The following is a 23,634-nucleotide window of genomic DNA, read 5'->3' on the forward strand; positions in this document are numbered from 1 at the left end:
TCTGTAGAGTCCTTACATTCTTGCGCCTGGGATATTAAAAAAAAAAGGATGTCTGCAGTTGCGCTACGCCGTCTGATTGTGCGTTCCGAGGCTGACGCTCGTCCGCCGTCCCGGCAAGCAGTTTCGTGGACGTGCGTTGTGATCTCGCGGGCTTTCGGGTGGTTTCTGCTTTACTTTGTCCGCGTTAAGTTCCTCTTCTCGTTCTCATGGCAGTTGTCTATTACTTGTCGTAGTTTTGCTCTAAGTCTTTGTACCGCATCATCCTTTGCTTTCTCCTTACCATCTCTCGTCTTTCACTGCGGTCTTCTTTGGTCCTCTCTCTTTGCTTAAATAGTGCGCAGCCGTCGTACACCTTACAGCGGCAGTTACCATGCTGAGGCTGTTGAATAATAATAATAATAATAATAATAATAATAATAATAATAATAATAATAATAATAATAATAATAATAATAAATTTTTTTCGTCCCCAAGCTTGTAAGCGTGATCTCTCTTCCAGTGCCAACCGGCAAGCATTCCTCCCCCCTCCCCCTTCGAGTTATTTTCATGTGTGCCTATATCTTCAGTGCATGTATATCTGTGGCAATAAGAGCCGTGCTAGTTTCTTCCTGCCTATAATGTCGCATTGAAAAAAAACTTAGTTTATGGTTTTAGAAAAGATTCAAATGTCTCACTGGGGACAGCAAGAGACGGTTGTGCGCCGCTCCTCCCTCTCTCTTGTAGGCAGCATAATGTTCCCCATGCGTTTTCGCTTTCTCCTTTCATCTTTGCTCGAACCTCGTTCAGCTGTCTCTCCTCTCTCGTTGCCAGCCGAATCTTATACTAGTTTACCGCCCGCTCGAACCTTCATCGCGTTCTGTGCCTCTGGGTATAACACCGAGCACATTCGGGGGCGTCGGACACAAATTGCGAGCGGCCTATCTTTATGTGCCTTTTAGAGAGTGAAGTTCGGTGTCCTCTAGTTTGGCAATCGCAGCCTAATTGCGTCACGCCCGGCCCGCGGCTGGTCCGTTGGTGCTGGGAAGAAGGTTTTACAGCCGCGATTCTGGCCATGACCGGAGCCGAAGAGCAAGAGATATCGGTGGCACCGCAGGATCCTTGTTTCGTCGCGGTGCGGGCGCTTTTGGCGCTAGCGGATTTCCAGTTAGATTGGTGCAGCTCTGTTGTAGGCGCGGATAGGCGAAGGAGGAAACGCGTTCGGATGATATAATGTTGTATAGGTAACTTCGTAATGTAGAAGATATCTTTATCTGTCGTGCCTACATACAAATACTTGGGAGTATAATTACATCGCATCTTAGGTGGAACGAGCGTGTAACATACATTTATATTCAAGCAATGACGAAACTATAGGTCCAATAAGGCGGTCAATAGGAAACGCTTCACCTGAAATAAAGCTTTTAGCATATATAAAACATTTATCCGACCCATTCTAGAGTACGCTGCGATTGTCTGGGATCCACACACGCGAACCAAAATCACTAAAATTGAGAAAGTCCAAAGAAAATCAGCTGTGTTTATTTTCAATTCGTACAGCTGGCGCACGTCCCCATCACCTCTTCTAGAAGCTGCAAAACTGGAAAACCTTGCAACAACGCGATACCGGGAGAGAATGGAAATTTTCTACTCACTCTGTAACAGTCGACTAGGAATGGATAAAACATTATGTATTCTACCGGCGAGCCACCGCTACGCGCGCTATCATCACAACAAAAAGACTATACATTTTTCCTGCATGACCAACGCACTTAAAAATTATTTTTTTTTCCCGCGCACGGTTTCCGGACGGGATGCACTAACCGCCACAATTGTTGACTGCTCAACGGTTTTATCATTTCTTTCTGCACTTGTGAATAAACCATAGCGTTCATCCCCTGTCTCTGCCCGTCAAATCATGTTGATGAAAAGATTTTTCATGTGCTGTTTATTATGCAGTTTACTTGTGCGTTTACTCAAAAATTGATCACACGCGGAGACACTTACGAACACAAAAGAACTTTACGCTTGTCCCGTAACCGTTTGGGTTATTGGTGAGCGAAACTTCACTTGAAACAAATTGGGGTGAGGTGAGGAGGGGTCGCAGGGTAGGCGGTCTAAATGGTAGATGGTTGAATGAAAAATGACTCCATAGGGATGAAAATGAACGCGTTACTGCGGAGTTTCACTTCATGGGGTGCTCTACGCGGTGCTGCTGTTACTCATGTAATAAAGTAAACATTATCGAGCGCCACAGCGTGTCTGCAATAACTTTCCAAACACCGCCAAATGGAGATAAGCAATTAACTCTAAAGGCCTCCACTTGTCGGCGTCTCTCGTACCCATACTAGACTTTGCAATCTTTATAAGTCCGGTTGCTGCTCTATAATTATGCTGAGACATGAACGAACGAAGTGACTTTACACAGGATGGCGTCCATGCCTGCCTCTTTGTTCGTCCTCGTGTCCCTGCTGGTTTTGGAGCCTCGTCAGATGACATGACTGACCCGTGAGTTCATTGCGCCAGCGAGTGGCGTAAACGAATGATTTGATAGCACGAAAATAAACCCCTCCACGTTCTCATAACGGTCGAACACGAAAAGCTTCGTGCACATGGCATGCTGATAGATATGTTTCGCTCTAGCCGCGCCTTCTACAAGGCTGCACCGCTTTAGGAAGCACAGCGCCTTGACCTCGCCGCGGACAACCGTCCCGGGTGGCGCCGCAGTAGCCCGAGGCGGCTTAGCGCGCTAGACGGGAGAATGCGATAGGCGAGCTGGGCCGACCGATGATGCAACCGGTGCGAGGCGTCTCGGGGCGAGAGCGCTTCGCTGCCTATATTGTCTTTATTGTTGCGAGCGTTTCGCACACGGAGGATCAGTTATAGCCGAGAGAACACATTAAACAGCAAAAGCGCGAGCACTGCAGGCCTACTTTAGGCGCTCTAGTTTTGTCTCTTGGGCGAATTTCGTCTCGGTATTGCTTAGTTCGAGCCCGCGGGAACGAATAGAGCACCCGGGGGATTGGTCAGAGAGGCCTCTTGTTAACTGCTTTTTTCAAGTTCGAGGAGAAAAGTTCGTCCTGTGCCGTAAGAGTTGGATTCCTTGCTTTTAATAGTTTTCGATGTGCTTTATGTGTATTGAATCACGTCTTGCTGCTTTGGCTCCCTTGGCCTACACTCATTGAGACATTAGTGTTCGCGATAGCCGTTCTGCGTTTGCTTCTGCCTCGTCTTCGTTGCACATTTTTAGTAGTTTGGTGTTCCTGATGCTTTTCCTTGAGGCATGTAATAGAGGCGTTACTGCTCACGGCGTTGCTGTCTTGTATATGCGCTCGCGAAAAAAAAAAATATACAGGGTAAGGGGCTCGATCATCTACAGGCGTTATTTTACGTCAGCAGCATCACATCGTAAACTTTTCACGTTTCTTCAAGCGGCGCTTTTGGCGTGTTGGTTTATGCAAGCGACATGTACCGCGGTGCACAAATAAGACCCGAACTCAAATTGGGCAAATGAAAGGAGAATGCGGTTGAACTAAGATCTACTCAATGTGCCAGATTGGAACTTCGACAGTGGATGCTACATTCTTTGCGTGAAAAAAAAAAAAAAAAAAGCTACAGAAATTTTGAGAAATGTCTACTAATGCGCAAGCATTGTATGGCTCGGCTGTGGCTTCACTTTTGCTTACTTTTGCTTACTTGCTGTTCCTAACTTATGCGCACCTATACTCATGGCCTCTCGGGTGGCAAAGAATGCTTAGGCTTTAGTAGACAATTGTCTGGTGGTCTCGCCGCATCCTGCCCCTTAATTCAGTGCGATCGTGCCAATTGAGCCGGAACGCCGGGCACGAGCGCTCCTCGAGGGAGCAGAGCGGTAGAAAGGGAACACCAGCTGGCCGCTGCCCTTTAGCTGCCGCCGCAACACGTGACATGTTGCGTGAGGGGAGAGTGCATCGCCGCGATGCCGCGTCACCCTCGCTGTCGCTCTGGCAAGCCTGCGTTATATGCGCGCGTTCCTTGTCCGCGCAAGCTCTGGCCTGCGTTCTGACTGCGCCTCGGCAAGGTCCAATGGAAACGCACCAAGCGTCTGAACGCGCTCTCTTGCCCGCGAGGAGTTCATAACTCGAAGGACGCTCAGCAGCGTTCAATTGGACATTGCGCCATCCCAAGTCTCAAGTTGGCCCGCACTGAAATTTAAGTAGGCTCACCCCGAAATTTCAAGTTGGCCCGCTCCCAGACTTCATTCCTCGCACCCCCTCCCTCAACTTCAAGTTGTCCCACCCAAGTTTTAAGTTGTCTTACATGCAAATTTCAGGTTTGCTCACACCCAAATTTAAGTTGGCCCTCCCCAAATTTCAAGTTTGCCAATCTGTAATTTGCCCAACCCAAATTTTAAGTTGGTTCACCCCAATTTAAGTTGACCCACCCCCAAATTTCAGTTGACCCACCCTCAAGTTTCACTTGCCCCACTCCTACTCTAAGCTTCCCGCGCGTTTTCTCTGGAGCCTTACGTATCTCTATGGGTATACTCTTTTTCTGTTCGTTTAAATTGTTCCTTATCGCTTATAAAGCTACCAATTATCTACTAATTAATTAGACTATGATAACGATTAAATATCATAACTTCGCAAGTTACGCATTTTTGTGAAGATACGAGACATTCCACGTTTCGCGTGACAGGGCTGGGGAGGTCGCCAAAGAATGTTTAAGCATTAATAAAGAAGAAAAGACTGCACGGGGATATGTAGCCACTGACAACCTTTTTCACACTTTCATTTCGTTGGAATCACATTAGAAGAAGGAGATATGGTGACGGCTACTGTGGTGACGGCTACTCATTTTTACGTGGTACTTAAGAAGAATAGTTGTAAAGACTACATGACGTGCGGGTGTGCGCCAGAATGCACAGTAACTTGAAACGTCACAGTGAAAGCTGAAAAGCCATGGGAAGTCACAATGTGGTCTGAGACGTGCAGGTTCGCGTGATGAAAATTAGGATGCACAAAAAAACGCGTATTCATTTCCTTTGTGTTTGAATTCTCATCTTTGCCTTTCATTTTCCTGGTGCATTACCTATGAGCCCTGCCTACGGTTTTCTGACATGGGTGCCTTGATCGCTACATACATAATTAAGGAACTGTGAAAGTCGGACTTGCCATCATCAGCGCTCAAGCAACTAACTTTACATCTCTTGTACGAGAAATACAGCGACTGTACACACGTCTACACTGATGGATCAACTACATCAACCAGTTCCGGTGGCGCTGTAGTTATACCAACAATGAGAATAACCCAGTGGTTCAAGACTTCCCATGTCACTACGTCTACAGCTGCAGAGCTCGCGGCTCTCCGCGACGCGCTTCATGTGATAAAGGCTGAAAGTCCTAGAAAATGGCAGTGTTCTGCGATTCAAGGCCGGCTTGCAATGTGTGCAGTCATTTCTCCGACATGCAGCTCACGATTAGCTCACGTGCGAAATCGTGGAACTTGTCCATCACTTAAGAGAAAAAGACCATGATATCTCTTTCCAGTGGATACCAGGTCATTGCGGTATCATAGGAAATGATGACACCGATAATGCAGCTCGGACATCAAACCAAGAAGACCGCTGCGTCCCCATTCCTCTCTCAAGGACCGACGCCGCGAGACAACTTGGCATTTTAGCACGCACGATCTCCTTAGCAGAGTGGAACACCGCACATGCAAGGCGCACAAGACTGCACAGACTAAACCCGTCACTTCAACTCAGACCTCCAGCCGGTCTACACCGACGTGAAGCGTCTCTTCTGTGCCGGTTATGGCTTGGAGTTGCCTTCACGAATGCCTACTCAGCAGTAATTGGAATGGCTGATAGTCCTGCATGTGATGTTTGCGGATGCGAGGAGAACATTGAACACGTATTGTGCCATTTTCCTCAATTTCAAGCACAAAGACAATCTTTGTCCAACACATTGAGGAAAGTAGGTGATCGTCCTCCGAGTGAACAGACGTTACTAGAGCACCGTCCCGACCGATCATCGGCTCAGAAGGCCGTGAAGGCACTTTTATGCTTTCTCAGAACTTCTGGTTTGCGCGAGCGTCTTTAACTCAAGTACTGTCCGTACACGTATCTACACCTTCTCTGTCCCTTCTCTAGCTTCCCCTTCTCCCTTCCCCCAGCGTAGAGTAGCCAACCAGACTATTGACTGGTTAACATCCCTGCCTTCCTATATTACTCTCTCTCTCTCTCTCTCTCTCTCTCTCTCTCTCTCTCTCTCTATATATATATATATATATATATATATATATATATATATATATATATATATATATATATAATATTTTGTCAAGAATCAGTCGCTCTCTCTGTAAAATACACTAGTGGCTGCGCAGCACTCAATTGGTAGGACGGAGCAGTTATTTTAATATTTGCGGATTGTTTCGCTGTTGTCCTTTTTAAATATCGCGAGCAATTTGTGTTTCATGCAGGAACTGCAGAAACTGCACGAACCACAGAAACGTTGATACAGCAGTTCGTGCTTCTCAAATTGCAAACGTGGAGAATTATTCTTATCAATATGAAAAAAAAAAAGAAACAGAAAAAGAGACGATGAAAAAAAAGAAGGAAGGACCGTTTTTGCCTTTTATTCTCTGCTTTACTTTCGTCTGCGCAGGATTCTCAATTTTTTTCTTCGTCTCTCGCCCCGAACGTTAAAGTTCGCTCACCGGGGCCGTATTTTAATACGGACAGCTCCACTAAATCAGAGCGGAGGCTCGCCTGATTTATACCGCCTCTTCCAAACACCCCCTCACCCCACTTTCGTTTCGCCGATGACCAATGGTCGCGCAAAGCGTGCTCTTCGGTCTTCATTTGCTTTCATTTTTTCTTAATTTTTCTTCACTTCTACGGTGTCTGCGTGTCTCTCTCGCTCACTATGGTGCGCTTTACTTTTACGTTCATGGCTGTCTTCGTTTGCGCTGTGCGTCAGTACGGCGCTATTTCTGGGTTTACTTATTTGAGATCTTTAATCGGCGCAGGCGGCGGTGCTCCTGCTTTTCTTTTCGGCTGCGTGGGATCGCTTACTCCGAAGCATAATTTTGTGTCTCGCGTTATGTGCAGCGGGGATTCTTGCTTGAGTCTTTATTTGAGTTATTAGTTGTTTGAGACGTTTTATGGCCCCAGCAGCATGGGGGAAGTAAGGGAATTTAGTTCTATGTCACTCGTATAGGAGAGCTTTCGTGCATTATAAGCAGAGAAAGAAATATGCGAGCGTATGGCGAAATATATTCTCGATGTTCGCGATGGGGAGGCAGGCCTCCGGGTCAGGATCTCGGGGAGCATTCTGCGTTCCACCCGAGACCCCGCAGAAGGATTCTGTGCAGGGTTGGCACAAGGGGGGAGGGGAGGGCTTTCGCGTGCAGTTGGAGATAGAAAGGGTAGAAAGTTTATTTGTTTATAGTGGGAAAATAATGATGGTGCGCTGTTCTGTATCGGAAAGTACCCGAAAGCACAAACGTAATCTACGAAGGTCGAACAAGAGCTAGATGTCTCAGGCCGGCGCCAACGTTTCCATAAGCGGACTTGTCCGCTTTTTCCATGTAAACTTTCCCGTAAGCACATAGTGCTTCCTCATTACATCATAAGCGTTTATTTCTACAGTGAAGCATTGCTTACGGATTCCAACATTCAGCTTTTATTCGTCAAACATGAAAGGCAGAGTGACCTGTCAGGGCCGTTTAGAGGGACTGATCAACCGCTATCCTACCGAGCACAGCCTCAGCACGACTGATCACTCGCCAACTGACTTGAAGCCCTGACCAAGACATTACGGGATTCAGTGAACTAGATGCAGTCCGGCAACATCCATATATCTCCCCACAGAAACCCTGTGCATTTATTAATAAAGGACTCCCATTCATTCATAAGCGTCTGCAGCTCTACCGCGTACTGGTTTGAAATAGTCTCATCGTTTTCGAAAGGGTATCTTTTTGCGCTGTATATGATACGTTTAGTAGGTACCGCATTTCTCTTTCGGTTACCGGTTACCACAAGTTTCGGGTCGAGGAATAAGCGTTGCTTCACGTTAACTATTCGTGGCAACATCGGTGCCGCCTTTAATTGCTTTATGAAACTAACAAAGCTGGAGGCTCGTGGAAGTTGGTTATTCATAATTAAAACCAACAGACGACACACACAGCGCAGTGTGACGTGTCTCTCAGTCCTCGTCTGTCGCGCTGTACGTGATATTTATGAAACGTCTTGTGGCGTTCATTGCGCAAGAAGCCATTGCGCAGGCGCTCGTCAATGTTCTGTGCTTTTCTCCGGATTCATTGTGACCAGCTGGCGTTTCTTAACGCCTAACGGGGGTCTCCGCGTTTCGCCTTCGTCGGAATGTGGCCTTAGCGGCCGGCATTAGTTCCCGCCGGTTCGTGTTCGGCAACAGCGTTAACAGCATTAGCACTGAGTCATATCACCGGAGTCCGAGAAAAAAAATAAGGCGTAAGATCGCCTTCGTAGCCGGCGCGGCGGCAAGGCTTCTGCACAGCCTCTGATTTCGTGGTTTGACGGCCGGCGGTGAACACGCGTTTTGTGCGCAGACACTCGGAGACAGATGCTTGCGCTTTGCTTTTCGGCTGGCTCCCACTTCTGCGAAAATATTTGTCTTGGTGGACAAAGGAATCGACCCTCCCGCCTCCCTTTCTCCGTACGTCCGCTGCCGAGTCCTTCCCTCCGTCTGCGAGATGAAGCCTGCGCCTGGCCGCGTGTTGTTGCTACCGACGCCTCCCTGCGTGCCTTCTTTTCAGCGTATCGGTCCTCGGCCGGCGCTGCGTTTTCGTGACACCGCATAATGGCGGCCCAAGAAAAATACGCTCCGCGACGGCTCTCCTTCCTCTCGGCGCTAACTGGTACGCAGAGAGCGTGGCCGCGGTGTCGTCTGCTACCGAGCGCAGCTGCGTCGTTCTGCGCCCCCATGTTTTCTCGAGTTGATATCGCTGAAGGTGCAGGCGGTTTTCATTTTAGTGTTGTTTCTTTTTTTTTGCATGTGGGGGACAGTAGATGCGAATTTTTGTTTTCGTGTCTTCCGCGGATGGCGCTTTGCACACGGAACTTTTGATCTTCTTTACTACCTGTCTTTTTATTTTATTAGGCATCTGTACTTTCGCCGAAGCTCGCCCTGGCGCATGCGTTTGCTGCTGAAAATCTAAAGAACACTGGTCACACATTAACGTTTTATGAGTTTCAACGCCCTACCTACTGCTTCCAATTCGGGATAAAAAAGAAGAAGAGAGAGAAAAGCTTGCCGAATATTATGCAAAATAAAAATATACACGGTCATTTCCTATTTCCGAGTTCACATTTCCCTTCGCCCTGTAATGTCTCCCTTGAAAAACGAAATTGCATTGCGTTAGCTACGTCAAGATGAACCGGCCTCGCTTGTTTGTCGATATCTGTGTTACTCCTTTTCGACACGTCAGCAAGAAAAGAGAATGCGAATTTCTTTGCTTTCAGATGGGGTGATCTTTATACCGTGAAATCTTCGAACCCAGTCTTCCGAACGCTTTCTTGATCGATGCCAAGAGGCAAAGACGGTACGCTGTACATTTTCTTACCTTTCTTTTTTTTATGCAGAATGTTGATGATTTTCGTATTATCTTGATTTGAAGAGCATTGTGTCGCCAAACGTGTATTGGGTCCCTCATTTTTTATTTATTTGCTCCTTATCGAAAAAAAAGATTATGTGGTTTAATGTGCTAAAATCACGATCTGATTGTGAGGCACGCCGTAGTGGGGGGCCCTGGAATAATTTGGACCACCTCGGGTTCTTTGACGTGCACCTAAGTCTAAATACACGGGTGTTTTCGCATTTCGCCGCCATCGAAATGCGGCCGCCATGGCCGGGATTTGATTCCGCGATCTCGTGTTTAGCAGCCCAACACCATAGGCACTAAGCAACCACGGCGGGTTTTGCTCGTTTTCGAAAGAACCACGGAAACAAGTTTATTTGCATGCGTAAGCAACGGAGCCAGTGTAAACAATCGTCTCTTTTTGATTGGCCGCAACTGACCGGCCGGTGTTGTGTTGTCGGTGGGCATTCACGCGTACTGTTTTCCTCGCCCCCTGAATATTTTATCACGGTCGAGTCGAATGTGGGAATCGCCCGCGCCTTCTCGCGTGTCGTCGTTGTTTCACATTACCACGCGTCGACGTTGTCGGGCTTTGAAGATCATGAACGAAGATCCAACACCGGCGATCGCTGCAGCTGTTCCCTTTGATTCTCGAAATCGAGACCAGCGAGGCAATTGTTTTCTTGTTGACAGCGCCCGCACTACATTCCACCCCGGCGCGTCGTGGAAAGGTTGTTCCCAGCCCTTCACCGGTCGTTGTTTTCATTCTTTCGTACGCGCGCGCCGCATCGCCCGGTGCGAAACAATTCGCTTTCCGAATGCGGCGTCGCGCATCGACGGGTTCGGTAAGCCGTCGGCTGGAAAAAACCGGAGCTCATGTTTTATGTCTCGCGCGGCGAGGTATCCGGTCTGGCAGCGCGCGGAGCCCCGCGCGCTCATGTTTTAATTCTCGCGTTGTTTGAGCTTCTTGCGTGCCTCGGTGCTCTTTTGTTTCCCGCGACTTTCGCCCCGCCGATGCGCTGGGCGTCAAAATTGACGCGCTCCGCGCTGCTTCGAGTATTGCGCCGAAGGAGCGTTTTGAAACGTATTTTCTTTACAGCGCAGAGATTGGAACGCTTTGTTGTTTACTTTGCTTGTTTAGCTTTTTCTCTCTCCCATTTTCTTTTCTTTTTTTGAGGGGGGCGGGGGATGCGTTGTTTTTTCAATCCGGTGAGCGTAAGAGAGTCGCTTTCATCTGTTCTCAGGTTCCTTTCTTGCTTGTTTTTTTCAGCACGCTTTTCCAATCTGTGCAGCAGCCGCGGGTCTTGATATCAGGCTTGATCCACACTCCCACGCGTATTGAGCACAAAGCGAAACCGTCCGAGATGCATGAGTTGCTCTGTGTGTGCCCATGTGTCGGCAAGATTCCTTTTGAGTGCGCATCATGCAGCTGGGTTCCCGAGTGTAGCTTTTTCGCGAAGTTCTGGAGTTCTATATGGCGTAGAGAAAGAGGTCCTTGCGCTCGGCTTCATTCAGAGTCACCAATTTGTTCTGTGTGTTTTTTTTCTTCCCAATAAAAGCTCTGTGAATGTATGCGGCTGTAGGGATTGGTGGGCTCGCTATTTAAAAGCGTGAAACTATTATGTTGCGCGATGACCACTGATGGTAAGCGGACATATTCTTTTATGCAGTTGCCTAAGTTTGGGGATGCTCCTCCTCAACAAAACTGTGCTCGCAGTGAAGTGCTATTTCCGGTAACCCGAAGAAAATTGTTTTTATAGGTACGGTGTGGTACATCACAGCGTGTATAGAATACTACACTATCGAACCACTGTATTTAATGGGAGTGTTGTTCGCGGTTGATGTCATTCACTGAACGGTAGATCGGAAGTATTAGTCTGCATTTCTGAGCGAAACGAACTGTGCTTTGACTGTGCCCGTAGACGTTTGCCGATTTATCTGCGTGCCGTCTGCGTCACTGACCAAACGGCATGGCAAAGTATAAGGAGTCAAAAATGGGATCTTTCTTTATTTTATTCTGTATATTTAGCTCCTCGTACGAATTGGGGAAAAAAATTACTGTTTCGCCTCTGCGACACGCTATCGTGTGTTTGTCAATTTGGAATCGGCTTCTTGTTCGCTTGACACCTGATTAACAATGATGTCATATTGGTGTACTTGCCAGTACTCCCGAATTTGCCTATGTATTTCTCAAATGTATTACTCAACGCAACGTTAAAAAATTAATACAAGTAGTGTGCAATAAATTAGTACCTTCAGTATTATTGAGTATCTCCAGTAATGCCCGCCTGCGGTTTCTCCATGCAGCGATTCGGCGCTTGAGGCTCAATTTTCTTATTTCTGCGGCATTTGTCGCGCCTTATAGGCGGGTGTTATATCCGACAGCGTGCTGATAGACCTCGACGCAGGAATCCACCTCAGCACTGTTACACTTTTAGTTAAAGACGACTGGGCTTTGCGAGCGCCTTTGATTGCTCGGTGAATTAACGCTGTTAGGTGAATTCGCGCATCGCTTCTGATTCCCTTCCTTCTCCATTTCTGTTTTTCCTCTCCCTTGTAGGGTAGCAAAATATGTGCAACTATTGTAACCTCCATGCCTTCCGTTCTCTCTCTCGAGGTCGCTGTGAGAAAGATAAAAATGTTCGCGGGAAGTGGTGATTATAAACTATGAGTGCAGGCTGCGCCGTGTATTCATCCTTAAAACATAACAAAGCTTTAGGAACACGTGCATAAAGTCGTTTAGACTTGGCTGCGTCCTACTGGGACCATGGAGTTGTTGATGCTAGAATGCTCCTTTAAGGTGAGTAAGAGTGTTCCCTTTTTTAACTTTCCAGTTGTGCAGATGCAACGGGACGAAGAGAGTGATTGGATATCCCGGAATCATCTGTTACATTGGTCATATTGCTGCAATTATTTTGACAAAGGCTGTACGCGTTGATTACCTCTTCTTAAGTTACTCTGGTGGCTCTGTTTCTTTCTTAATTACTTTTTGCTAAGGCATTAATGTTCTTAGTCTGCCTTGTCTTCTCTAAAGCGTCGCCGCATGCGGCTAGTGCAGTGACCGAATGTTACTCTTTTTTTTTATGGGGTTTTACGTGCCAAAACCACTTTCTGATTATTAGGAACGCCGTAGTGGAGAACTCCGGAAATTTCGACCACCTGGGGTTCTTTAACGTGGACCTAAATCTAAATACACGGGTGTTTTCGCATTTCGCCTCCATCGAAATGTGGCCGCCTTGGCCGGGATTCGATCCCGCGACCTCGTGCTCAGCAGCGCAACACCATAGCCACTGAGCAACCACGTCGGGTAATGTTATTCTTTGCATGCTTACGTGAACGGATGAGTATTTCAGCCAGCTTTGCTTTCGATATTTACAGACATTGGCGAGAGATTTCAAGATGCCGTCTGGCCGTGCGTGAATGAGTAGATTGCCATTGCCATGGTGTGTCGTTTGTTTGCGTCGCGAACAGACGCAAAGAAGTGTGTGTCTTTCACCATCGACAAGCAACAACCAAAGAACCTTTATTATCAGAAAGCAGCGGCTTTTATAGACCGCATCACGAGTGCCCCAGCGGCGCTGTAACTGCTGACGCTGCCCAAGCTGTCGAGCTATCTTATCGCACATCTTCCTCTCTTTTTTTTTTCATGAAGCCACTTTTGTTACGAAGCTTGAAATCGTTCTGGAGGAATCACACACCTTCCACTTCGTGTGTGATTGTGACAGGGATCGTTACACTGTCGCGCGCTACTTCTTTCTTCATCGCCTATTTCTGGTGATTCCGCTGTCAGTTGCGTTGTTCCTCGGCTGTCTTCTGAACTAGTCGGAGGCAGCGGGACGAGATGAGTGCGATTTCTGCGTAGAGAAGTTTCCCCGGAGTCGACCCAGTACGACCTGGGCTCGTCGGTGCTTCCTCGAACAACTCCTTCTCTTTGGAGGTCGACGATCCATACGTCTGTTCCTTCGGACAGTTCGGGCAGATCGCGCACTCCATGGCGTCGGTCGTAGTCCCTCTTCTGGCGCTGACGCTGCGACCTCTCGAAAGCTGCCAGTTCTTCGAAGTCTGGTGTCCGGGGCTGGAGGCTTTCGCTGGACGTCGGCAGGGCTGTGCGCAGTCGTCTCCCCATGAGCAGCTCGGCTGGGCTGTATCCGTTCTTCAGTGGGCTTGCTCTGTAGGCCAGAAGAGTTTTATAAGCGTCAGCAGTTTTCTTTAAGGAGCCCTTGATAATTTTCACGGCAGACTCTGCCATTCCGTTGCTCTGATGATAATGAGGGCTAGATGTCACGTGCTGAAAGTTGTAGTCTGATGCAAACTTTGAAAATTCAGCGCCAAAGGCTCTTGAGAATTGTGGCCCATTATCAGAAACAACTACTTCCGGAATCCCGTGTCTGGCGAAAATGGATTTGCAGTGGTTTATTACTGCTGCGGAAGTCAGGTTATTCAGCGCTACGAGCTCCGGGTATCGTGAAAAATAATCCGTGATGATCAGCCACCATTTTCCCTCAAGAAAGAATAAATCCATTGCAATGCGCTGCCATGGCCTATCTGGAAACTTAGTCTGTTGCAGAGGCATCTTTCTGTTGGTGCTCTGCTTGAGGCAGCTGTGGCAGGCCTTAACAATTCGTTCAATGTCCGCGTCGATGCTTGGCCACCAAACTGAGCTCTTGGAACGTGCCCGGCACTTCTCGATGCCGAAGTGTCCCTCGTAAATTATGTTGAGGACGGGCTGCCGTAGTGTCGATGGGATCACTATCCGAGAGCCGCACATGAGCAGGTTTTCAACAAGGGCAATGTTTTGCCTCACATTCCAGTAAGGCTTCAGGTCAAACCCAACGTCTCGACGGCTTGGCCAGCCTTTTGTACACAGGTTGATAAGAGCTTGACATACCGGGTCTCGCTCTTGCTCCTGGGCGATAAGCTGTAAACTCGGCGCTGTTACCGGGACTGACGAAGTCACCAATCGCACATAGCTCTGGATCTCGTCCTCCAGTTCCAGGGATTCCGTTTGTGGAAGAGGTGACCGAGAAAGCGCGTCCGCCACCGTCACGTCCCGGCCTGGAACATACACAATGTCATATGTGTAGCGCATCAGACGCATGCGCATTCTTTGTAACCTCGGTGCTAGTTCGTCAATTCCTTTTGACCCAAACAAAGATACGAGTGGTTTGTGATCTGTCTCGAGGCTAAAGCGCTTTCCTACGAGATAATCACGGAACTTTTCACTAGCCCACACGAGGGCAAGTCCTTCTTTTTCAATTTGGGCGTATCGCCGCTCGGTGGTTGTAAGAGTTCTGGAAGCATAAGAGATCACTTTGAATTGACCGTCTTTCTGCCTTTGGCGCAGGACAGCTCCAAGACCGTATGATGAGGCGTCTGCTGTGACCACTGTTTCCATGTTTGAATCATAGATTCCCAGAACAGGGTCCGATGAAAGAAAAATCTTCCACTTCTTGAAGGCGGCTTCCTGCGCGGGACCCCACACAAAATCCTGTCTTGAGCTCATCATGGACGAAAGAGGCTGAAGGACTTCCGCCATGCGGGGCACAAAGCGGGCCAGATAATTTGCCATGCCCATCACGCGCCGTAACTCTGTCTTGGACGTCGGGTGTGGCATTTCTGTCACCGCGTCAAGCTTTTGCTTATCGGGACGCACTGCGTTGTTCCCGATTGTATGTCCCAAAAATGAAATCTGCGTGACACTGAATTCGCACTTATCTCTGTTCAAGGTAATGCCCGCTGTGCGGAGGCGGTCCATCACTGCCCGAAGCCGCTCGTCATGCTGCGCCTGCGTAGCACCCCAAATAAGCACATCGTCCATGTGGCAGACGACTCCCTCCTGTCCTGAAAGAACCTGTCCCATTCGTCTTTGAAAATGTTCGGGGGCCGACGAAATTCCGAACGGAAGTCGGTTGAAATAAAATCGTCCGAACGGCGTGATAAAAGTTGTGTATTCTTTGCTCCCTTCACTCAGCGGTATCTGCCAGAAACCAGAGTTCGCGTCGAGTTTCGAAAACGTGCTGGCTCCCCGTAGCATTCCGATGGTGTACTCGACGGCCGGGATGGGATGCCATTCTCGTTGAACGTATCTGTTAAGTTCCGTGAAGTCAACACAGATTCGAACAGCACCCGAGGGTTTAAGAACGACAACCATAGGTGCGCACCATGTAGTAGGCTCGGTGACAGGAGAAATGACGCCTAGTGCTTGCATCCGCTCGAGCTCTTGTCTTGTTTTTTCGAACAAAGGCAGGGGGACTCTACGTGGGGACGACAGCGCGAAAGGCTTTGCTTCCGGATTCAACTTGAGGTCGTACTCTTCTTTGAAGGTCCCCAGTCCTTGGAACACTTGTGGAAAATCAGATACGGGGTCCAGTTTCTTCACTACGTTGATTTGTGGTATTACGCAGAGCCTTTCTATCGCTGGTTTCCCAAGAAGAGGGGTTCGGAGGCCTTGAAGTACGTACACGTCCTCGCGGCTGCTCGTTCCTGCAAATGTCATATTCATGGCAGCCATACCAGATATGGCAAGGGATTTACCATCAGGCCCCTGAAGCCGACGCTTTGCTGGTTGAAGTTTTATGGCGGGAAAGATGCGAGTGAAGAGCTCCGCCGGAATGACCGTTTCGTCCGCTCCAGTATCTATTTTAAATACCACATTCGAGGATTCAACAAGAATGGGAACCTCCCACCTGTAAGCGGATGAATGGGACGCGACTCCGAGGAAGCCTGGTTCCTCGGTCCGGTTTTCGACGTTCCTGACAGCTCTGGTTGATCGGCAAACCGCTTCGAAGTGTCCTTTTTTGTCGCACTTTCTGCAGACTGCATCTTTCGCTGGACAGGACGCTCGACTGTGCCTGCTTCTTCCGCACCAGCCGCATGGTTTGGGAACGTTGTTTCCACTTTCAGGCGGAAGCGCGTTTTTCCCAACTTGTCGCGTACCGCTCTGGGATTGTATTCGGTGAACTTGTTCTCGCACGCGGTGAATATCTGCCTGCTGTTGGTTGACGGTCTCGTGCTGTCGTGCCACCAACAACGCTTTCTGTAGTTTTAGGTCCGGATCGAGTTGCAAAGCTCTCGAGATCTTACGGTCTTGGAGACCCACCACGAGACGATCTCGAATTAAATCCTCCCGCAGCTCCCCGTAGTCACACGTGGAAGCCAGCGCGTGCAGTGCAGTGGCAAAATCCTCGACGGATTCGCTGTCTTGTTGCGTTCGGGTGTTAAACTTCACCCTTTCATAAATGATGTTCCGTCGAGGAACAAAGTAGGCCTCGTACTCTTGCAGTACGACCTCAAACTTCTGGTCGCCGGGCTCAAGCTTGAACGTTTTGAAGATATCCTCGGCTTGAGGTCCCATTAGATACACCAATGCATCTACTTGACTCTTTTCTGGCTTCCCGTCTAGTCCAGATGCAGTTCGGAAGCGAAGAAATCGCTGTTTCCAGGGAGGCCAGTCGTTGGGCGTTGCGAAGCTGAAGGGCTCGGGTGGAGCAATTTGAAACAAAGCCATCTTACTTGGTCTTTCCTTGTAAGGCACTCGTTGGAGTGTCCGGCGTCTGGCACTGTTTAGTGGGCCCGCGGCGTCGTCGTTTCAGGGCTAGTCTGACGTCCGAGAGCCGTGGTGCCTCAGATCGGCGGGCGCCACTTCTGACACCATGTTTGCGTCGCGAACAGACGCAAAGAAGTGTGCGTCTTTCACCATCGACAAGCAACAACCAAAGAACCTTTATTATCAGAAAGCAGCGGCTTTTATAGACCGCATCACGAGTGCCCCAGCGGCGCTGTAACTGCTGACGCTGCCCAAGCTGTCGAGCTATCTTATCGCACATCGTTTAGCGGCAGTAGTTATTGCGTCAGTTTCATCTTTTGCAGCAAGGTCATTTTCTCCTGCCAGTTGAACGCAATCCCTAACAGCACGTTGCGGTCCCGCGCGCTGCTTTTCGCCCACGAGTAAACGCGGCCCCTGAAGTAATCTGCGTTGCCGCTCATTTCCTCATTTCCTCATTTACATTTCTTTTCAATACGTACAAACGGCCAGATGAACTTGGATATATATAGCAACTCAAAAGCGTGCGTACGCACACAGAAAAAGGAGGTTAAAACAAACACAGCAAGCCAGCAAACAAATTGCGGTAGTGTTTAGCTTATGGGTGTCACGTCACGGGTGTCTTGAGTGTTTTGTTAATATATGTTTTCATATGGTACCCAGTAAAGATAGTTGTATCTAATGACGTTACTTGTAATCCATATGGTTGATCGGTCGCCGCTTCTGTGCTACGCTTTGTTGCATTTGAACATGTTGTGGGAAAACTCCTTCTCTTTAACTTTATTCAACTTTATCAGCCACCCGCCGCTTTAGCTTAGCGGCTGTGGCCTCGATGTCGATGTCGGCAGTCGATGTCGGTAAAATGCAGCAACGCCCGTGTACTTAGATTCAGGTGCGCGTTAATGAATCCCAGATGGTCGAAATTAATCCGGGGTCCCCCACTACTCCGTACCTCTCACATCAGATCGTGGTTTTGGCGTGCACGTAAAGATCCATGCTCTAGTTAAGTAATTAATCGTTATCAACTTGCTCGTCTCGTGAGTTGTATACATGAAATGTAGCAAAACCAGGATTTTGACTACTAATGGGCCTGCAGTGGAGAATTAGCGAACCGCGTAAGCGTGCTGTGCCTTTGTGTCCTTCGCTGACCTCTCCGTTGAAGAAATGTGGTGCACGAGCTGCCGCGCGACACTTCGCGATATGTCGCCGCTTTTATTCGGACCTCGTTCAAACCAGGGGACGTGCTTAGGTCGTGCAGGGTGCAAAAAAGTTACAGTTGTCGCCCATCGTCTGTTACGTTCGCACTAATGTGAAACCGCGTCATTGACGTCGCCGAGCTGCAACTCGAGGTGCAAGTTATTGAGAAGTGCAATATTGTTAACAAGAGAGAGAGGTATAGAGGACGGAAGGAAGGAAGGAAGGAAGGAAGGAAGTGAGAGAGGTAGAAGTTTTTGACGACGTATGCAAGTGCGTGCACTCTTGTCACTGAACGGGCTGCGCGAAATGGTGCTATGTGCTCTTATGAACTGGAATTGTGCTCGTGCTCTCTGTTCTTAGTCCTCCACTTCCTCCTTCATTATACATCGCGTTTAAGCAGCACTCTCAATGTTGCATTGTGAACGTGCTATAAAGAAAGAGACGTGAGTAAGAGAAAGAGCGCCGTGAAAATCAATTTTAACTCTCAAAAGCTAGACGAAGCTGTTTGATAGGGCGAGAGGTAGGGCTTCACGTTTACTGAGGAGCCAATCTGCAAACTGCAGTGTCGGGAGGGCGTTGAACCAGGCGGGCGTGACATGCGCATTTCGGGTTTCTTTGGTTCTAGTGCCTAAGCGATGCGCCATTTATGTTACGCTTATTGTTCGGTATGCTTCTTGCTTTTTATTTGTTGTGATGCATTATTGAAAATGAGATAACTAGATGTATATACGGCGTTTTCTTATACTGTACGCAGAAATGAAAATTGGGAAAATGAAGTGAGAAAGCACGCGGAAACGAGCCAATTTTGCTTGCGGGTCCGTTACTTCCTGAAGGCTCGTTGCACCTTGAGTTGAGCATCGCTACGGCGATCGCTGTTTGTCACAACGTATCTTGGCAACAAAATTTATTGTAGGAAAGCTTTACGACAGCACATCGTCATTGCTCTCTCGGAAATAAGTAGACCTAATGAATTTGTTATTTGCTGAAGTTTGGGGACATAATTATCAGCTGCGAAGTCAAACGGTCTCTTTTTTTTCTAAGTTTTTGTAAAACTGACAAGCTGATAAACATAGCGATTGAGTCACCTTAGCAGGTAAAGCGATTTTTCAAGAAACAAGCCCGAAGAAGTTTCACATGCAATCTCTTGCACGCGCGTATTTACAATGACAGTTGCAGTGCCCACGGCCACCTTTTCTTATTCCCTCAGCAATAAAACACAATGATCGGTTTGGTTCGTGACCTCTCACCTTTAGTCGAATGGACGTCGCAGTCCGCTCGTCGCTGTACATATTTAAAGCGCTACCCAGCGCACCACACAAAGAATGCGGTCAGCGCATAAGATGGGAGGAGGAGGAGGAGGAAAAGGACGAAGGTCAACCAGATGCACGTCCGGTCTGCTACCCTACACGGGGGGAAGGGATTTGGTGAGAAAGGCATTAGTACAGTGACATCTGCCTGTCTGCGCGTGCAAACGGAGGCAGCACCAGCAGCTGCAGGGCATTCGCGAAATCGACGAGACGCGGAAGGCCGTCATGTCGCTCGTTTTTGCCTCGGTGAAGAGACATTCTCTGGCTCTGGCTGCCTTTCGTCCGACCTGTCAGCGATTGGCGAGGCGGCCTCTCATTCACTGCCGTCGTGGCCGTTGATGCCACGCCGCCTATCGTGGCGTCGTCGGGGTTAGGGTTCTGTCAGTTAGTTGCCAGGCGCCGGGGAAGACTCCGCACGAGAGCCTGTACTAGGGGCCGAGGGAGGCGAGGGAGGGGGGGGGGGGGGGTGATGTGCGACGTCGATGGTTTGGCGAGATGGCTGCTGCGAGGCCGGAGTCTCGCGGCTTGCACCGCCGGGTCTACCGCACGCCCTTCTGGGCCTATTCGGCTCCCACTGAAAGGCAGCGCAAGGGCGAGCTCCGGGTTGCTGGCTAATACGTCTGGATGAGTGCCGTCGAAGAGCCGACTGCCCGATAGGGAGCGCTCTTTCCTGCACCGCTTTCTGGCCGTTCGATGGTTTCAGCGTGTTTCGCTAAAACCGTGCAGCGTGTCGTGTGCCAGATGCGAGACGTTCGGGAACAGTCTGGAAAAAGGCGTATCAGTGGCTACATTCGCTTTGCTTTTGTTGCTTTATGAGCAGGTGGCATGCGAAATGATTTCAATGTATTTTTTCTCGCATTTTTCTCTTTTTGATCAAGAACAGAGTCCTTGCAGTTACGTGGCCCAGAGTGTACCTCTGGCATAAATCAAAATCTCAACGGGTTAAAAAAAATGAATGGAAGAAATCGCGTATCATGCGCGATTGATTCTGTGTCGTCAAACATGCTGTGATTTCCAAACTCTACGTCCGAGTCTGATTCATGCTTTTATTACACACGTTGACGAAGAGGAAAAAGTTAAGGCGTATGTGTAAGGCGTATATTTATTTGTATCACTTTTTCGCATTTTATTTCGTAGTTCTTGAATGAGTGAGTGAGTGAGTGAGTGAGTGAGTGAGTGAGTGAGTGAGTGAGTGAGTGAGTGAGTGAGTGAGTGAGTGAGTGAGAAAGTTAGGCAGATTTGGCCTCTCGGGGCCCTTGCAACCTTTGCTATGTCAACTTTACTTGTATCATATATGATATACTACATGTATTTGACATTTAGAAGGCGCAGAGTTAAAAGAATGAAGTCACATTTACATTAAGTTACAGCGTCGCGGAGTAGGTTCAACAGGAAACGGGAAAGGGTACTTTGGTGGAGCTCGCTTTTACGATTGGCTAAGCTGTCGCTTCTGCTACGCTGCACGGATTTCGTGGCACCTTTTACGCTATTCCGTCTTTACTTCTTGCGTCCTTATCATATTCTGCTTGGCCACGCAAGGAGGCTCTGTGCCTGATCACGGCAGGGATATGTGAGAGGGCCTACCATGTCGGCCATATACTCTCGCGGGCGCCGTCTTATTTGTCTCCTGTGTCTGCAACCGGGAATCGCCTCTCACGGCACGATATGCCAGAAGCAGGCAAGCCCCGTATATGCCTCGAACGCGGCAAGGCCTGAAATGAGGTAACGTATCTGCCTGGGACCGTGTGGTCACTGCTTCATAATCTTTTGCGTCTTCTCCGCTCTTTCTTACGTGTCGCCTGAGAAGGACATGTGTCGAAGAGAAACTTGTGCAAGGTGGCACTCACGATACCCTGGTTGAAGTTGAGGTCACCGTTGGCTGTGGCTTGAGCTAGCCTAGTACGGGCTGCTGGAATTTCCTCCGTACGATCGTAACCGCAAGGTCTTCCCTGAGAAATAGGAGTACACGGAATGAAATTCTCCGAACCGTCGTCAGGTCCATCGCGTCCATGTCGGTTCCCACCGCCGCTTCACCCTGCGAGCCTCATTTACTGTGCGAGTTCTTTGTTATTAATCAGCGCTCGTGCCCATCTCTTCTGTCGGTCTTCCGTCCGCTGGTGCGCTATTTTTACTACGTATTACCAGCTAGCTCGGTCACACACCTTTCTCAATTTACACTATGCATAGCAATTCAGCCGGAAACTTGGCGTCATGTCCGGGTCCCACTTTAAAAGACAAATGGTCTTTATAGTGCGTGGACGCCGTCAGCATATCACTCCTTTATGCAAAGTACTTGTTCTGTACGTTTTCTAATATTAGGAAAATGTAAAGGTGTAGTAACGCACAAATTCAATTTTTTGCGTTTGATCTAGCGTCTTGCAGTAGTAGCGCAGTGTAAGTCGGCACACTTTGCCGCGGCAACAAGAAAACATCTACGGTGAGTGTATACATTACGAGCCAATTTTTCATAGCTTATAGCAGGCAATTTCGCATGTATGCCCTATATGACCACAGCATAACGTCAGTTCCGACAGTGCGAGATACCTGCACAATTTTTTTTCTACGTTTCTTTGTCTTTCTTATTCTCAAGTAAAATATATGTAAAACGAACTAAACCGCATCCGTATTGTTTTTTTACGTCTTTTTGTGCCCTCTGTTTGCCTTTTCCAGCATGTCCTGATGAAACACGTTCAATAAAGAACGTCGTACGTGCGTGCGTCCTTGCTCCTTTTGACTTTTGGTGCCGCGAGAACTAGAGTAGAGGAAAACGTAAGCGAGAATAGCGTTGCAATGTAATACCAGTGCAAGTGCAGTGCAGCGCAGAATAGTAGTGTCAGTGTAAGAAACCCGAGTCGTTTGTATACGCTATCTTGGAAGAGGAAAGCTACTGCGAAAGCTGAAGATGAACACATGATAAGTCGAGATGGAAGTGTGTGTCGCAGGAATTTGAGAAATAAAAGATGCGATGCTGAAATTTGGGGTGAGTAGACTGGCCTCCGGAACGAAGTTTGAAGAGAGCGCCGCTGTCAGAAAAACGTCGTTGCGGGCGGCGCGCGTGACGGGCTCGCCGAATGCTGACCGTCGATGGAGAGGTGAGGGAAGTGGCGAGGGATTGGGGAAAGGAAAGAACTGAAGTTATCTACGAGGGAGAGAAAAATACGAGAGCGCCGAATTCTGGAGAAAATTCCGACCGACGGAATCGGAAGTGCTGAGACCTTGCGGATGTTGCGAGGAAAACTCTATCGCGAATGAAGCGTCTTGGGCAATGTGCGTTCGTGTGGGTGAGCTATTCGAGTATTGGTACGTGGAGTTGAAGAACGAACCGGGTCAGACAAGAAGTACTACGGGGCAATCGAAAGGAAGTTTCGCCGTGGAATCGGGAAAAGTCTTCGGAGGATGTTAGAAGCGAGCGCGGAATAAGAAATCGGGCGCCGGCCCGCTGAGGCTAACAACTGGGGAGTAGTTCCTCTGGCTTTTCTCCGGCTACCAGGCCGAGGAAATTGAAACAAACGTGCGCAAGCAGGATGAGGAGGTCGTGCATGCCGAGGACTTGTACAGCGAGCGAGAGGAACGAGAGCACGTTCGGAATAAACACTAAGACCCGAACTGGTTTCGCCGAGGCCGGGAGGAGAATTCTGGGGGTGGCCGGGAGTGGCGTGTCGTGGCCCCGCATAGGGGAAGACTTCGCGGACCGGCGCTGGCTTTGGAAACCGAGGGATGAATGCGAGCTGCGCAGTTGCGTCTGCCCGGGCTGCTGAAGCGAACCGTAAGCTAAAGGCCACGGCGCCTGGAGTTTGTTGCGGTGCTCGCCTTCTTCTGCATTACTTTGACGTTGAGGCATCTTGTGATTCTGCCGCGTGTTGCTGGTCGGTCTACACGACCCGTCTCCCTCAGTTAGCGGCAGTGGCTTCTCTTTCCATCCCGATGAGGAGAGGCAAGATGTACGACGGCGTCTGGGGGAGAGGCCGGGAACGTGAGGAGTCTCATTGCCGTGTCGTTCTGACCTGG

At 48.8% G+C, this 23,634-nt stretch overlaps 2 protein-coding genes across 11 annotated transcripts in view; one reads left to right on the forward strand and one right to left on the reverse strand.

Annotated features, from left to right (window-relative positions):
- The window catches only part of LOC140218875 (uncharacterized), a 32,395-nt gene extending 15,309 nt beyond the window's left edge, over window positions 1-17,086 (reverse strand). The window contains exons 1-2 of the mRNA XM_072288576.1: window positions 14,133-17,086; window positions 13,532-13,748 (exon numbers count right to left, since the gene is read on the reverse strand). Coding sequence (XP_072144677.1) covers window positions 13,532-13,748; window positions 14,133-17,086 — 3,171 coding nt within the window. The remainder of the gene's footprint in view (window positions 1-13,531; window positions 13,749-14,132) is intronic.
- Dys (Dystrophin) overlaps window positions 1-23,634 on the forward strand; it is a 494,001-nt gene that overhangs the window by 236,845 nt on the left and 233,522 nt on the right. The gene's annotated exons all lie outside the window — the stretch shown is intronic.

This window comes from Dermacentor andersoni, chromosome 6, assembly GCF_023375885.2.
Source record: "Dermacentor andersoni chromosome 6, qqDerAnde1_hic_scaffold, whole genome shotgun sequence".
Lineage (NCBI taxonomy): Eukaryota > Metazoa > Arthropoda > Arachnida > Ixodida > Ixodidae > Dermacentor > Dermacentor andersoni.